This window comes from Rhizophagus irregularis, chromosome 13 (assembly GCF_026210795.1).
Source record: "Rhizophagus irregularis chromosome 13, complete sequence".
Lineage (NCBI taxonomy): Eukaryota > Fungi > Glomeromycota > Glomeromycetes > Glomerales > Glomeraceae > Rhizophagus > Rhizophagus irregularis.
Genome location: NC_089441.1, coordinates 4,065,602 through 4,080,449, shown reverse-complemented (window position 1 = coordinate 4,080,449; position 14,848 = coordinate 4,065,602). Strand labels below are relative to the sequence as shown.

The 14,848-nt window shown below is 24.1% G+C and overlaps 2 protein-coding genes across 2 annotated transcripts; both read right to left on the bottom strand.

The window, feature by feature from the left end:
- Positions 1-8,241: 8,241 nt before the first annotated feature.
- On the bottom strand, positions 8,242-9,628 carry OCT59_005503 (uncharacterized protein; the record flags this gene model as incomplete). Its single annotated transcript, XM_066138403.1, has 3 exons — positions 8,242-8,751; positions 8,962-9,081; positions 9,158-9,628. The coding sequence occupies 3 exons, from the start codon at positions 9,626-9,628 to the stop codon at positions 8,242-8,244; spliced, it is 1,101 nt and encodes a 366-aa protein (XP_065997541.1).
- A 1,004-nt stretch (positions 9,629-10,632) lies between these two features.
- OCT59_005502 (uncharacterized protein) lies at positions 10,633-11,175 on the bottom strand (the record flags this gene model as incomplete). The annotated part of the gene is made up of 3 exons (XM_066138402.1): positions 10,633-10,766; positions 10,929-10,955; positions 11,064-11,175. The coding sequence occupies 3 exons, from the start codon at positions 11,173-11,175 to the stop codon at positions 10,633-10,635; spliced, it is 273 nt and encodes a 90-aa protein (XP_065997540.1).
- Between the last annotated feature and the right edge of the window lie 3,673 nt (positions 11,176-14,848).

Below are 14,848 nucleotides of genomic sequence, written 5' to 3'. Positions count from 1 at the left end.
AATGCACCGAATTGGCATTATAAATCCATATCGATCGTTAACTAGCTTTTTTGCCATGACCATTGTAGATGCATTATCTGATACTATTCCTGCAAATTTTGTAACTCCAACATTTTCAATTACCTCAATTATTTTATTTGCTAAAAACTCTCCCGTATGTGAATAGTTTGATAAATTTTGAACTGAGTGAATATATTCTTTTCTTTCACCAGTAATAATAACAAATGCATAAAGTGATTGTCCACTAGTACTCGTCCAACCATCTACTCCTTTAAAAATTAAGAAATTACAATTAATAATTTAATTTATTATATTTTATAATAAATTATTATTACGTACCCAATGTAAGATTTTTTTCATTATTTAATTTAAGATTTATTTCAGTAATAACATGTGAAATTTCCGCATTAAGCATATCTTCTGTAAGAGTTTGTCTACATGGTGGATTATATCCCGGACATAATGTACGAAGAAGATCAATGAAAAAAGGGTTTTCAATTATATGAAAAGGGATACCGCAGCAAGCAAAAAATTTTACAATAGCACGATTTGCCATTTCAATTTTAGCTTGATCAATTTTGGTTGAATCAAATATCTCATCTATTTTTGGCTGATTGTGGCTAATTTTAATTTTTTTATTATAACCGAGATGTCCATTATTTTTTACTTTTTCCAGAATAAAGACTTTACTTCAGGTGATACCTTTAAACAATTTAAAGCAATATGTCCTTGCATTTCAATAGGCTGACCTACTTGTTGTTTCCAGCCACAAAAATTACATTCTGCTGAACAATCGCCTATTTCTTGGCCCTTCCTTAAAATAATCCCAAATATCAGTTTTTGGACGACCACGTTTTTTTTTATTTTGATTAATAATTGTATTTTGATTATCATTACTGTCATCCATATTTAAAATATCTTAAAAAGATTTAAAAGAAGTATATTATAACGCGAAAGAATTATAAATTCTTTTTTAAATGTTAAAAAAAAAATGAATGATTACTTTTTATAGTTTTTTTACTTAATAAATAAATTACTATTTATGGTTTAGATAGTTTTATTAATTTGGAAGTTGATCAAAATAATTTCGCACTATATTATCTATTAATTATATATATATATTTATATTAATTTAATTACGTCATATATAAATAATTACGTTATACGTAAATAATTACGTATTTACGTATTTTTCAAGTAATCTGGTAATTAATTACCAGGATTACGAATTACGTATTTATACGAAAATACTGAATTACCAGGCCATGTATAGCCCTAATATTATTATTTATTTTATTTATTTTATTTAAATATTTTATAGTTAATTTATTTGTAATTCATTTTGAAATTAGTAAAATATATTAATATATATTAGAAAATTATTATAATAGATCAATTATTTCTTAAATAATATTTCTATATAAATTTATTGAATTTTTTATTAAAATATTTAAAATACTTAAAAAAATTAATAAAATACTAATATAATTTCTATGAATATAGTATTTCTAAATAAATTTAGCATTTATATATATATTTTTAAGAATTAAAGACAAAATTTAGTATTATTAAAAAAAAAATTTTAATTAATAATATTATAGCAAAATATTATTATATTTAAATTTTCTTAATTTAAACTATTATTTACATTATCCTTTAGTTATAAATCTTTAAATAAATTTAATTAAATTCTAATTTCAAATTTAATTTAATTATAATTTATTAAATGTTTTACTTACTATTATTTAACTATTTTATAAAAATGAATTTATATAGTTTTTTGGAATTTTCTCATCATAATATATTAAATAATAGTAAATTTATATATCTATTATCAATATATAATTATTTGTATCAGGTTTATTAATATACTCTCATTGCACATCAGGGATTGGATGACTTATTTTTGTATATTATGATGTTATACATCTATTTTGTATGAATCCTGTGTTATAATTAATAAACTTTAAAATAAAAAAAAATTATCAATATATAATACAATAATTATTTGTAATTATTTAATATTTATATATGAAAATTTCAAAGTTTACACGGGGTGTTTAAATACAGGTCATGTGAAATATAATGACACCAATATTACACTCTTTTACTTTTTCTATACAATATATATATTTTTGACTGCTCTGCAAATTTACTTAAGGCATCAAAGAGGATTTTGAATACCATTTTTGAAGGATCCCGCCTACTACTAAGATATGTTACTGGTAGAAATTTCACTTTCATATGAAACCTTACCTTATGATTTGCTTAAATTCTATTGGTTAATTAACTAAAAAGGAAAAAAATCATAATAATGTAACATAAAATTTCCTTTTATAGTAGGATCTTCAAAGAGTTTTATATGTAAACCTTACCTTAGACTACAGGATATACATGCCACCCAAATTATTTTGGACTGCCGTAATTATAAGTAAAATCCCAAATTCAATTATAGCATCCCAAATTATTTTGGCACTTTACATAGTAAATTATATATAAACCGAATGAATTATGGCATCCCAAATTATAATTATGGCATCCCAAAATAATTTGGACAGCATGTCCTTATAAAAAGTATTATACTTAAAATATACTTAAAATATATTTAAAATATACTTAATTTAAAAATTGCAAAATACTTATAATATATTTTTAATATATCTAAAATATACTTAAAATTATCTTAAAATATATATCTAATATATTTAATTTTTGCCCATATACTTAAAATATATTTAAATTATATTTAAATTAAAATTTAAGTATATTATAAGATTATTATAAGTATATTTTTTACATACTTAAAATATACTTAAAATATATTATGAAATATATTATAAGAATATTTTAAGTATGTAAAAATATATCTATAATATACTTAAATTTTAATTTAAATATAATTTAAGTATATTTTAAGTATTTGGGCAAAAATTAAATATATTAGAAATATATTTTAAGATAATTTTAAATACATTTTAAGTATATTATAAGTGTTTCGCAATTTTTAAATTAAATATATTTTAAGTATATTTTAAATATATTTTAAAAAGTTTTTAATTATATTTTAAATATAAATACTTTTTATAGGGTGTATACTACAGGGTGACCTATCTTAATAGTAGGTGGGGTTCTGTTTTAACTAATATATGAAAAACTGTCTTTGCCGATTATTTCCTAAATTTTTTTAAGAGTGATCGGCAAAATCAATTATTCATAGGTAAAGTCAAAACTGACATTCAAAAGCACCTTTGATTTCTTAGATAAACTTGTAGAGCAGGCAAAAATCAATTTATCTACTAATTTTGAAGTTTATACTATTAGTCAAAATGGCAATAATCACATGACCCGGATTTAAACACTCCGTGTACAAATAGAAATTGCCTTTATATATTATTAATCAATTATACAGTATATATATCAATAGTAAAAATATGAATTTACTATCATTTAATATATCACAATAAGAAGATTTTAAAGAGTTATAATTTATCTTTATAAAATTATTAGAATAGTAAGTAGATATATTTTAAAAAATCAAATAAATCATAATGAATTTTTAATATAATTATTAAAAATTTATTAGCAATTTAAATTTAAATTAGATTATAACAGTAATTTTATAATTTAATGGTAATATTATAATCTAATAATAACTTTATGCCTTAAACAGTAAAACATTGCAGGCAAATTTGCCTGCAATTTTACAAATTCAGTTCTTATCTAATTTTATGAAAAATGAAGTTATTCTAATAAAATTTTTTTTTGCAAAGAGCTTAAATCATAATAATTTATATGACAATAAATATTATTTATTATTATAAGAATATAGATTTACTATTGATCAAAAGTTATATTTTTGAAAAATTTTGCATTCAACTTTAATGATCTCATTTAAATTTGATTATAGCTATATTAAAGTTTAATAAAATATGTAGATTTTACTATGGGGAACAACTTTTATTATTATGATTTTTAATGTTTAGCAGTAGCAATTTGACTTTACATAGAACCCTAAATAAAAAAAGAATTATTTTTGTGAAATATAAGTTTAAATTATGTTTTAAATATATTTATTTAAACTTATTTTAGTAAAATAATTTGTTTTATTAATTTTTTTAATTTTAATAAATCATAATAACTGAAAAATTAATTTTAAATGATATTTATATATTTTTTTGTTTCTAATAATAATAATATAAATCTTATTAAGATAGATATAAATTTAATAAATAATAATACATTTAAATAGTTTAATAATATAAATAAAATAATATCAGTTTTTTCTACTAAACATATATCAAAAATCAAAATGATGAAAATTAATCCAATTTAGAACTTTATTAATGAAAAATATAAAATTAATAATAAGTATTATTATATTTTTTACTAAAACAATATCATTAAGATTATCTTAATAATTCCATTTTGATATTATAATAATATGATCAAAATAATATTAAAATAATTTTATTACAATATTATTATCACTTATTATTATAATATAAATATAATATTATAATAACATTATTTTAATATTTTATAATAAATATTAAAATAAAATTATTAAAATAATCTTAATGATATTATTAATAATATTATAATAATATTATTAATTTGATATTGTTTAAAATATTATTTAAATAATATTATTTAAAATAATAAAATTTTTATAAAGAACTTTATCACAAAAAATATTCAAAAGAAATAGGAATTATTATTATTAAAGAATACTATTTTAAATGCAATTATTCAAATATATTTTATTGAACTTCACTTTACTAAAAATTGCCAATTTTTTGAAATATTTTTATAGACCTAGATACAATAGCTTTCAAAACAATTGTGCAATTATTTTGTAAAATTTTTAAAATATATCAAAATATATTTAAGGTATTTTTGAAATTAAAATATTAAAATAATATTAAAGTTAATTATATTATAATAATAAAATAATAATAAAAGCATTAAAAAATTATTGTGATATTACTTTGAGATATTTTTATAGATCTAGATACAATACAATTACAAAATAATAACTAAAGTATAATAAAAATATTTTAATATATTAAATGTATTTTAGTAGTATTTTAAAATTATTACAAATAAGGTTGCTTGCTGAAATCTAGGGGTTTAGGCAAGATGGCGTTTTGCTGAAAAGCGAAATTTTGCTGAAACTATATTAAAGTTATATTAAAAAACTGGCGAAACTTTAGAGAAAGACGAAACTGCTAAAACTTATTATAAATGCTGAAACTGCCGAAACTTTGCCGAAACTATAATAAATCTATAGTAAAATTTTGATGAAAATAATCGTAAAATTTTGAAGAGGTTTAGACAAGCAACCTTAATTACAAAATTATTTCAAAAAATTGGCCATTTTTAGTAAAATTTATAGAAAAAAGGATGAAAATAAAATTATATTTCTAATAAAACTTTTATTAGATGGATAATTATAAATTAACAAGTATTTTTAGTTATTGAAAATGCAGATTTTATATATTTATTAAAGCATTGGATTAATAGTTTAAACTTTTAATAAAGTAAGTAATTTTTGAAAACATTTTAGATTTATATAATAATTATTAAAAGAAAATGCTATATACTTTATTAATTACAATGATAAATAAATTTGCAATTATAATTGACATATATATAGATTTTTTGTACAAATCTGAAGTATCTTACTAAGATTTTAAATAATATATAAATAGGTTAGTTACCAATTGGTTGGATTTTAATGAATTTTATATTATTAGATTTATCTTAATAAAAGGAATTTAATAATAGTAAAATTGCATTTTTAACACTGATATTAGCCAAATTATTAAAAATTAAAAATTTAACTATACGTATTTATTGAATTAAATAAAAAATATTTGAAGTCTTATTTTACTATCACTCTTTATTGGATTAATGAAGATTAAATTACATATCTATATCAAAAATTTTATTGAATATAATAGGATTCTGAATATCTTTCATATAACTCAAAGGTAATCGTTAAAGCTCTGAACAGGTCGGTTTGGTCCGGATTATAGACGGTTTGGATTAGAGCCGAAATCCGTAAGAACCGAACCGAAAAACCGGCAGTTCGGTTCAGTTTAATCCGATTTTTATAAAAATGCGAAAAATCGAATAGCCGGCCATCCATCTAGTGATCGTACAAAGTCGAGCCATATATCATTGGATTCATCTTGACGAGATGCATCGAATGGTGGTAAGATCATGTCTCTAGCATCGATAGATCACACGTTAACCCACGCTAAATGATTTATCAATAATTGGAATTAGCAAGCTATCTATCGGTGCTAGAGACATGATCTTAGCACCATTCGACGCGTTTCAGTGAGACGAATCCAATGAATATAAATTCGTTCATGTATGACCACTAGATGGCGAATAATATCAAGTTTTGCATTTTTTTAAAATTTTCGAGCGTTAAAAATTAAAAATTCTGATACATGAATTTATTCGTCGTCCAATGGTCATACAAATATGAATTAGGACTCATTGGATTCGTCTCGATGAGACGAGTCGAATGGTAGTGAGATTATGTCTCTAGCATTAATAGATCGTAAGTTAATTCACGCTAAATAATTTATAAAAAATTGGCATTAGCAAGCTATCTATCGATGCTAGAGACGTGATCTTACCACCATTCGACTCGTCTCATTGAGACGAATCCAATGAGTCCTAATTCATATTTGTACGACCATTAGACGACGAATAAATTCATGTATCGGAATTTTTAATTTTTAACGCTCAAAAATTTTAAAAAAATGCGAAACTTGATATTATTCGCCATCTAGTGGTCGTATATGAACGAATTTATATTCATTGGATTCATCTCACTGAGACGCGTCGAATGGTGCTAAGATCATGTCTCTAGCACCAATAGATAGCTTGCTAATTCCAATTATTATAAATCATTTAGCGTGGGTTAACGTGTGATCTATCGATGCTAAAGACATGATCTTACCACCATTCGACGCGTCTCGTCGAGAGGAATCCAATGATATATGGCTCGACTTTGTACGATCACTAGATGGCCGGCTATTCGATTTTTCGCATTTTTATAAAAAATCAGATTAAACTGAACTGAACCGCCAATTTTTCGGTTCTAATACCCGAACCGAACCGAACCGAATTTTGAGCCAGTTTTGGATCGGTTTCCCGGTTTAGTCTGAACTGTTCAGAGCTTTAGTAATCGTATAGTAAAATGCATTTTTAGCAATAATTTGGTTAATATTAATACTAAAAATGCGATTTTACTATCATTAGATTTGCTTTATCAAAATGAATCTAATAAGACCAAATTTGTTAAAATCTAATTACTGAATCGTTTAAAAACAGGATATGTATGATAAGAAAATTTAAAAATACTTTTGAAATACGTAATTCTGGCTAAAATTAACATATAAACTCTATGCAAACTTTAATGTGAATTGTATGAGAGATGTTTGGAGTTCTGATATAATATATAATATACTAAAATTATATTACTAAAAAAATGTTTAAAATAATTAATTATTATAATATAAAAATAACAGATAAATGCTAGTAATATAATTGTATTTCAACTTAAATATGATAATACTAATTTTGAATAAATTTATTATACAGTCAATCCTTGTTATAATAAATTCTAGGTTCCAGACCTCAACTTTGCTATAGGGCTATAGTGAAGATTTTAAGAGATTTGATTGGTTAATTTGTTATAGCAAGAGGAAATTTATTATAGTTGTCTGAAAAATTTACTATATTAAGGGATCGCTATATTAAGGTTTGACTGTATACTAATATATTAAATTTTACAGTTAGTAATAGAATATGAGTTATTGCAATTTAATTATTATATTTACTGGCTGATTACAATTTATTTTTTGAAGAATTTAAAAAAATTTTGAAATGAAAGTACTTTTCTTTTTTGTACTTAATTTAGATATGCCAATTTAGTAGTATATAATAATTGAAAAAATATATTAAATATGAAAAATAATTAATATTTTTATAAGAATCTTACTAATTTGCTCTCCGGATGAATATCACCCAAGTGATTTCACTTATAAATAATTTGCTAAAATCAGGTGATTTTACACGTATAATAAATTTAATGGCAAATCTTATTACATAATTTTTTATATTATATGACAATTATTATATAGTTTATTTCGTTTATTTCCTAATAAAAGAGCTTGTACATGCTATAAAAAAAACTAATATAATTTAGTTACCAATTTATTAAGCATTTGGACATTGTGAAGCATAATGATCTGATTGATTGCATTTTTTACAATGCTTTTCTCTTTTTTTACCAACTTGACTTTCTACAACTTCTTCATAATTTTTATTGGTAATGTTAATTATGTTTCGAATATACTTTGATTTTTTTCTTTGGGGTTCACCACATGACTTGTATCTATTAGGTTGTCTACCTTTATGTTGTACTCGTAATGGATCACCAATATGCATAGAAGTCAAATTTTCCTGTTGTTTGGATAATTCTGCTTTTGTATTCTCAATAAAATATTTTACTTGACCAACAAATTCATCAATCTTATCAGTTTGAACAGCCAAATCAAGAGCTTTTTTAGCATATCCCATGCCAAATCCATATTTTTGTTTAGGATCCTGCAATTGTACAACATTAGGTGTTTGCCTAAAATTCATAAGATGTTGAAATGAGGGTTGTTCTGACTCGTCAGCTAGAATATTTTCTTCATTATGAAATAATACTATATTTTTCTTACGCTGTTCAATATTATACTTATTATTGTTATACCAATGGTGTGAAATAAGTGATATATGAAATTGTGCATTAGTTGAATAAGACATAACACGGAAAAAGTGTCTACATATAATCCCTTTGTTAATAAGCCAAAGACAAGTACATAAATGTGAACCATCATTAAGAAGAATAATATATTGTAGTTCTGAATTTTGTCCACAATGTCTTGTTACTTTCCACACTTGTAGAATATTATTATAAGGTATATTCTCTACTAATAAAGAAAATAAAGATTGAGGTTGGTCATAGTTATCCTCTCTAGCTATTTCTTGTTGATAAGAATCATCCATGATCTAAAGAAAAAAAGAAAATATTTTAATTGTTAATAACTATCTTTAACTTTCATTTCTTATTAACTATTAAACTTACTTCTAAAAGCAGTTGCTGATCTTTAATTAATACAGTATCATAGCATAATGACTGAGCCATTTGATCGCGTTGCTTTTGAAGAATTTGAGGTGTTAAGTATTCACGTAAAATTTTATCAAGATTTGGAAAGTATTCATCCATTATAAAAGGTATTCTTCTTGTTGGAATTTCATTTTTACATTTACTTAATATTGCTCTTTTTGATTGTTGGTCAAATATCCTTTGAATTTCTCCAACAACATCTGTTAAATATGAAGACCTATTTAATTTTTCTTTAATAATTCTATTAGTTACTTCTACTTGTTGTGTGCTCTGAATTCCAGCAGTAAAATTTCGGTTAATAGCGAAACGTACACAACTTTTTTTACAAGGATATAAAACTCTTGTAAGATATTGTTCGCAAGCTGAAAATTCATTAATAAGCTCTTCCCATCCTGTTTCAAACTTTTTAGAACATAAAGAATTACGCATTGCTAAAAATTTAGCATGAAAGGGTTCAAATTGGTCTTGCAATTTTCCCTTAAGTTTCTTTCTTAAATTCAGTTCTATATAAAAGATACAATGAAAATGATGTATTTCTGGATAGTTCTTTTTTACGACTGATATCAAGGTCGGATCAGCATCAGAATACAAGATAATTGGTATAACATCACAAGAATTTTTTAATTCTTGTAGAGTCCACGAAAAAGTTACTTCTGTTTCATCTTCCAAAATAGCCGCTGCTACTATTAAATTTTTAAAATTATTGTCAACAACTATAACTAACATCAATATCATATCAAATTGATTAGTCCTTAATGTTGTATCAATAATTACAATATCATGATATTTTCCATAAGCATTAACTTGGTCTGGAGACATCCAAAACAGCGAATTTAATCTTCTTTCTCCAAGACTCCAACATTAAAGTGTGGTTTTATAATCCATCTTGGATCATCATTTTTTTTAAGATATAATTCGGTAAGCATTTGACATGCATCATTTTTACTAGGTTTTACTTGTTTTTTAAATTGTTGAATAGCATTACTTAAGTCTTTTTTATTAATTACTTTATCTGGAAACAAGGCTACTAAAAGGTTATATTACGTTGATATACCTATTTTTTCTTGAATTGTCCAAAATTTTACTTTTTCAAGCATTTTGTCAATTAGCTTTCAAAATCTTGGTGCTATTTCAGAAATATGGGGGTTCATCTCATGGTTATGTTTACCAATTATACTATTAATCTGAACTCCATTTGAAAATTTGGAAAATGCGAGATTAATGTGCCAAGGACATCCGATCATTTCAGAATCTCTATCCCTTCTATTTTCTGCTAAAATAGCCTTTTGAGCTTCATGAGTTTAGCCATATGTGCATTCATATGTTCAGCGTCTAACAATTGTATTATTATTTGGATCTAATACACGTCTTATTTTACGAAATTAAAATCCATTTTGCTTTGCATATTCATCAAAGTATGATTCGGCAAGTTCCTATGTTTCAAATTTCATTCCTTTATTTAACTTTAATAATCCATCTTCTTCTTTTTCATACTCGCTGTCATCATCATATTCTTTGCTGCAATAATCTTCTGAATAATCTTTCACTTCCATTTGAATTTCATTATCTGTTTATGATTTTTAAAGAATAGATCAAAAGGTTATGTTAGAATCATATCAGATCAGGAGAATTATACAATAAGAGACAAATAACAGGTTAGAATCAAATGATCATAACATTCAATTTTCTTTCTGATGATCGCTTTGATAATCTATAATATCTATCATACTTTTATTTACTATTTGAACGTTGCTATCTATTTATAATTTTTAAGAAATAAATTAGAAGAACACGTGAGAATTAACTATCAAATTAGAGGAATTATCTGAATAAAAGGTCAGATTCATTTGATCACAATACTCACTATTTTCTTTCTGATGATTTTTCACCATACATTCATTTTCTATTTGGATTCTATTATCTTTTTCATAATTTTCAAGGAATAGGTCAGAAAAATCATATGAAAAATCAAGCATCAGATTAAAAAAATCGTATAAAGAGTTATGATAAGAGTTGAATGATTAGTCAGAATCATTATATGAAGAATTATAATAAGCGTTGAATAACAAGTCAGAATTATCATTATATAAAGAATTATAAGGAAAGGTTGTAGTATCTTTCATTGTAAAGTTTTGCATTAAAGTCTATGTAAGTAATACACTAGAAGCAATGAGTGATATTAATTTTATCTCGCAAACAATTTTTTAGAAACGCGAAACAAGCGAAGTTTTTTAACGAAAACAGAAAAAGTAGCGTTTGGGAGAGAATTTTTAAAATGGGTGGCTTTGATTACATCATTCATAATAATAATGGGAACGATCAAATGTAAACAATTATATCATCGTGTAAAATTAATGTAATCAGGTGATATCGCCTGAATTAAATTTATTCGTATCAAAATTATTAATAAAATTATAGGTGATTTCACCTAAGTTAAATCACCCATATCAAATTTATTAAATTATAATAAAATTAATAGGTGATATCACCTGAGTTATATCACCTCTGATTAAAATTAGTTATAATCTAAAATAATAATAATAAAATAATTTTTTATAAAGTTTTTTTAAATATTTTTAATATTTTTTTTATTTTTTTTTCTTTATCCTTGTGTATTTTAATATTTGTATACTGTATAGTATAATGTGATATTTATCTGAGTATTCAAAAATTTGATATGTATACTTAGCAAAAAATACTGAGTTTTGCTGTTCATAATTTTGCGAAATCAGACCAAAATTACTCTATACTGAACTCAGCTAACAATATACTAAACTCAGCTAGGCAAGTAGAAAAATAACTTTTAAATTTGTAAACTTAAAATTTAAATTAAAAACTAATTTCATAAATTAGTTAAAAAAAATAATTATTTTAAATATATAAAATTAATTTTAATTTAAGGTAATTTAATTTAACCTGGATAATTTAATCTATTAATAAATTTTATATAATCATATAGGCTGATTTGTCAAAGAGTTATTGATTGATTTTCATAATTTTTGTTACTTAAAATTGTTTTGTAATACCAAAAAATCATCTGATTGATGATCACTTGACTAAATAATAAGTTGAACAAAAATTTACATTTGCGAAACTTAAATTATTAAATGTAAAAGAGCTGTGAAAAAACCCATTTCACTAATAAAAAACCCATTTCTCATATATATGGAATTTTTAACATATATTATTAAAAAGTAAGTATATTTTAATAAAATATAAAGTAAAATAAAAATTTATATAGCCTTAGTAGCTATAAATGTTTATAAAAGTATAATAAAAATATCATATAAAAGATGGTACACAGGCAATCTCGATAAATCGGATCAGTTGGTTCCAGTAAAAATATCTGATATATCAAAACATCCGATATATCGAAAAAATCTCGCCAAACCAGATTTATATAAAAATATATGAAAAATCCGAAATACCAAGAAATCACGTGATTTTTCGTTCAAAATTTTCAAAATTTTATTCAAAAATGAATATAATTTTATTATTATAAAAGAACTATCTGTCATACATTAAAATCAAAATATTCATTTAGTTTACTTTGCCTTTTTTCATTTATATTATCAAAAAAGATCCTTTTTTTCAATTTAATTAAATTTTTCATTTCTAAATTACCAATTTCTAAATCTTTTTGTTGAATATATTTAATTACATTTTCAATGCTATTTAACGCAACTATTGTAGAGATTTCATCTTGCTCCTCTTCCTCTTCAATTTCCCTTTCATTTGTTCCCTTTACAACGTCAACAATTTCTTGTAATGATAATTCCTCTTCAGCAGATGCTCTATTATCAATATTAATATAGTCATTCACAGCTAAAGGATCTACGAATCCTAACTCATCAATTAATGATTGTAATTCATGTCCGATATTATCTTCTTCATAATCGGAATTGTCTGAACATTCAGAATCTTCCATATTATTATTGGGAAGGATTCCAGCTTTAGCCCAACTGTTAAGAATTGTTTTTTTAGATACTTTTTTCCAGGCATCAGCAATTAAATTGATTGAATCAAAAATATCAATTGGGGGTGGAATGGGGTCTCCTCTTCATAAAAATCATAAGCTTGAATACGATTTTGACATAGCAATTTGCGATATTGTGCTTTTAAACTATAAATAATGCCTTGATCTAATGGTTGAAGAAATGATGTTGTATTTGGTGGTAAAAAATGAACCTTAACATTTGAAAGACTATTGATGTTCTCAGATTCATGACATCTAGCATTATCTATTAGTAAAATAATATGCCGATTTTCTCTAAGCATTTTGGAATTTAATCTTTCAAGATAATGTTTGAAAATACTTCTTTGCATCCAAGCTTTAGAGTTCCAATAATACCAAACAGGAGAGATCTTTTTTCAATTCCCTTTAATGCACGTGGTGTTTCATATTTATGAATAAAAACTAAAGGCAATCTTTCATCACCAGAAGCATTACAAGTTGCCAAAATACTAACACGTTTTTTAGGACGTTTTTTACCAAGTACAGGATCATGTGCTATTGTTTTGGATGGTTCTAAACGCCAAAAAAGAGCAGTTTCATCACAGTTCCAGATATCTTTTAGTTCATATGCTTGAAGAATTTCTCGTAATTCAGCTCTCATTTGTGGAAGTTCATCAATAGGAGCACTGCCAGCTTCTTTTTTTTTTTATATGTATGCAAATTATTTCTCTGTTTAAAGTTCGCTTAACCATCCTGCAGATGCTGAAAAGTTGGTGATATCAAGTAAGTTAGCACACTCTACTGCTTTTTGTTGGATAATAGGCCCATTTATAGTTAAATTTCTTGAAATTTGTTGATCAACCCAAATGCTTATTACTTCTTCTAGTTGTGGATAAACACTAGATTTTTCACGAAAATTATTTGCATTTGGTAAAGTGGTATCAATGGAAAGCCAATGTTCTGATCTTTTTAAAATATCGGAAACTGTGCTAGTGGAAATTCCATATTGTGCTGCTAATTGAACACCACTAAGTTTTTGATCTCTTTGTTTTTCGCAGAGTTCTTTCTTTTGAGCTAATGTTAAAGATTTCTTCTTTTTATTATTCGTATCTTTGTTTTCTCTCATGCTAAAGTATATTTTGAAAAAAAAACAGTGAGAAAAATTGTTTGCCTAATTAATAAATGATTGACATAATTATTTCGGACTCTGAAAAAATTAATACGTCATATCAAGATTTTTTAACTATAGTTGATCTAGAATAAAATCCGATTTACGAAATATCGAGATTTTACTAATAAAGTCCGATATATCAAGACTGTTTTAATATAGATGATTTGGTTCCAGAAGAAAAATCCGAAATAGTGCCAAATCCGGTTTATCGAGGATCTGATTTATCGAGATTGCCTGTGTATCATAATAAATATTTTCAAACAATAAAAATAATTATTTTATGTCAGAGTTTGTATTACCATCTTTAAACGTAAATATATCAAGATTCACTAATCCGTTTTCTATAATTTTAGGCTCGTTGGAAAGCTCTTGTTCTGGACTTTATAGGCGAAAAAAGAGCTCGCCGATTGAATCATTAGATCCGGAGATATTTACATTTAAAGTTGAGGTACGAACTTTTTAACATGCTTAAATGCAAATATCTTGGGATCCACTAATCCATTTTTTATAAATTTAGGCTCTT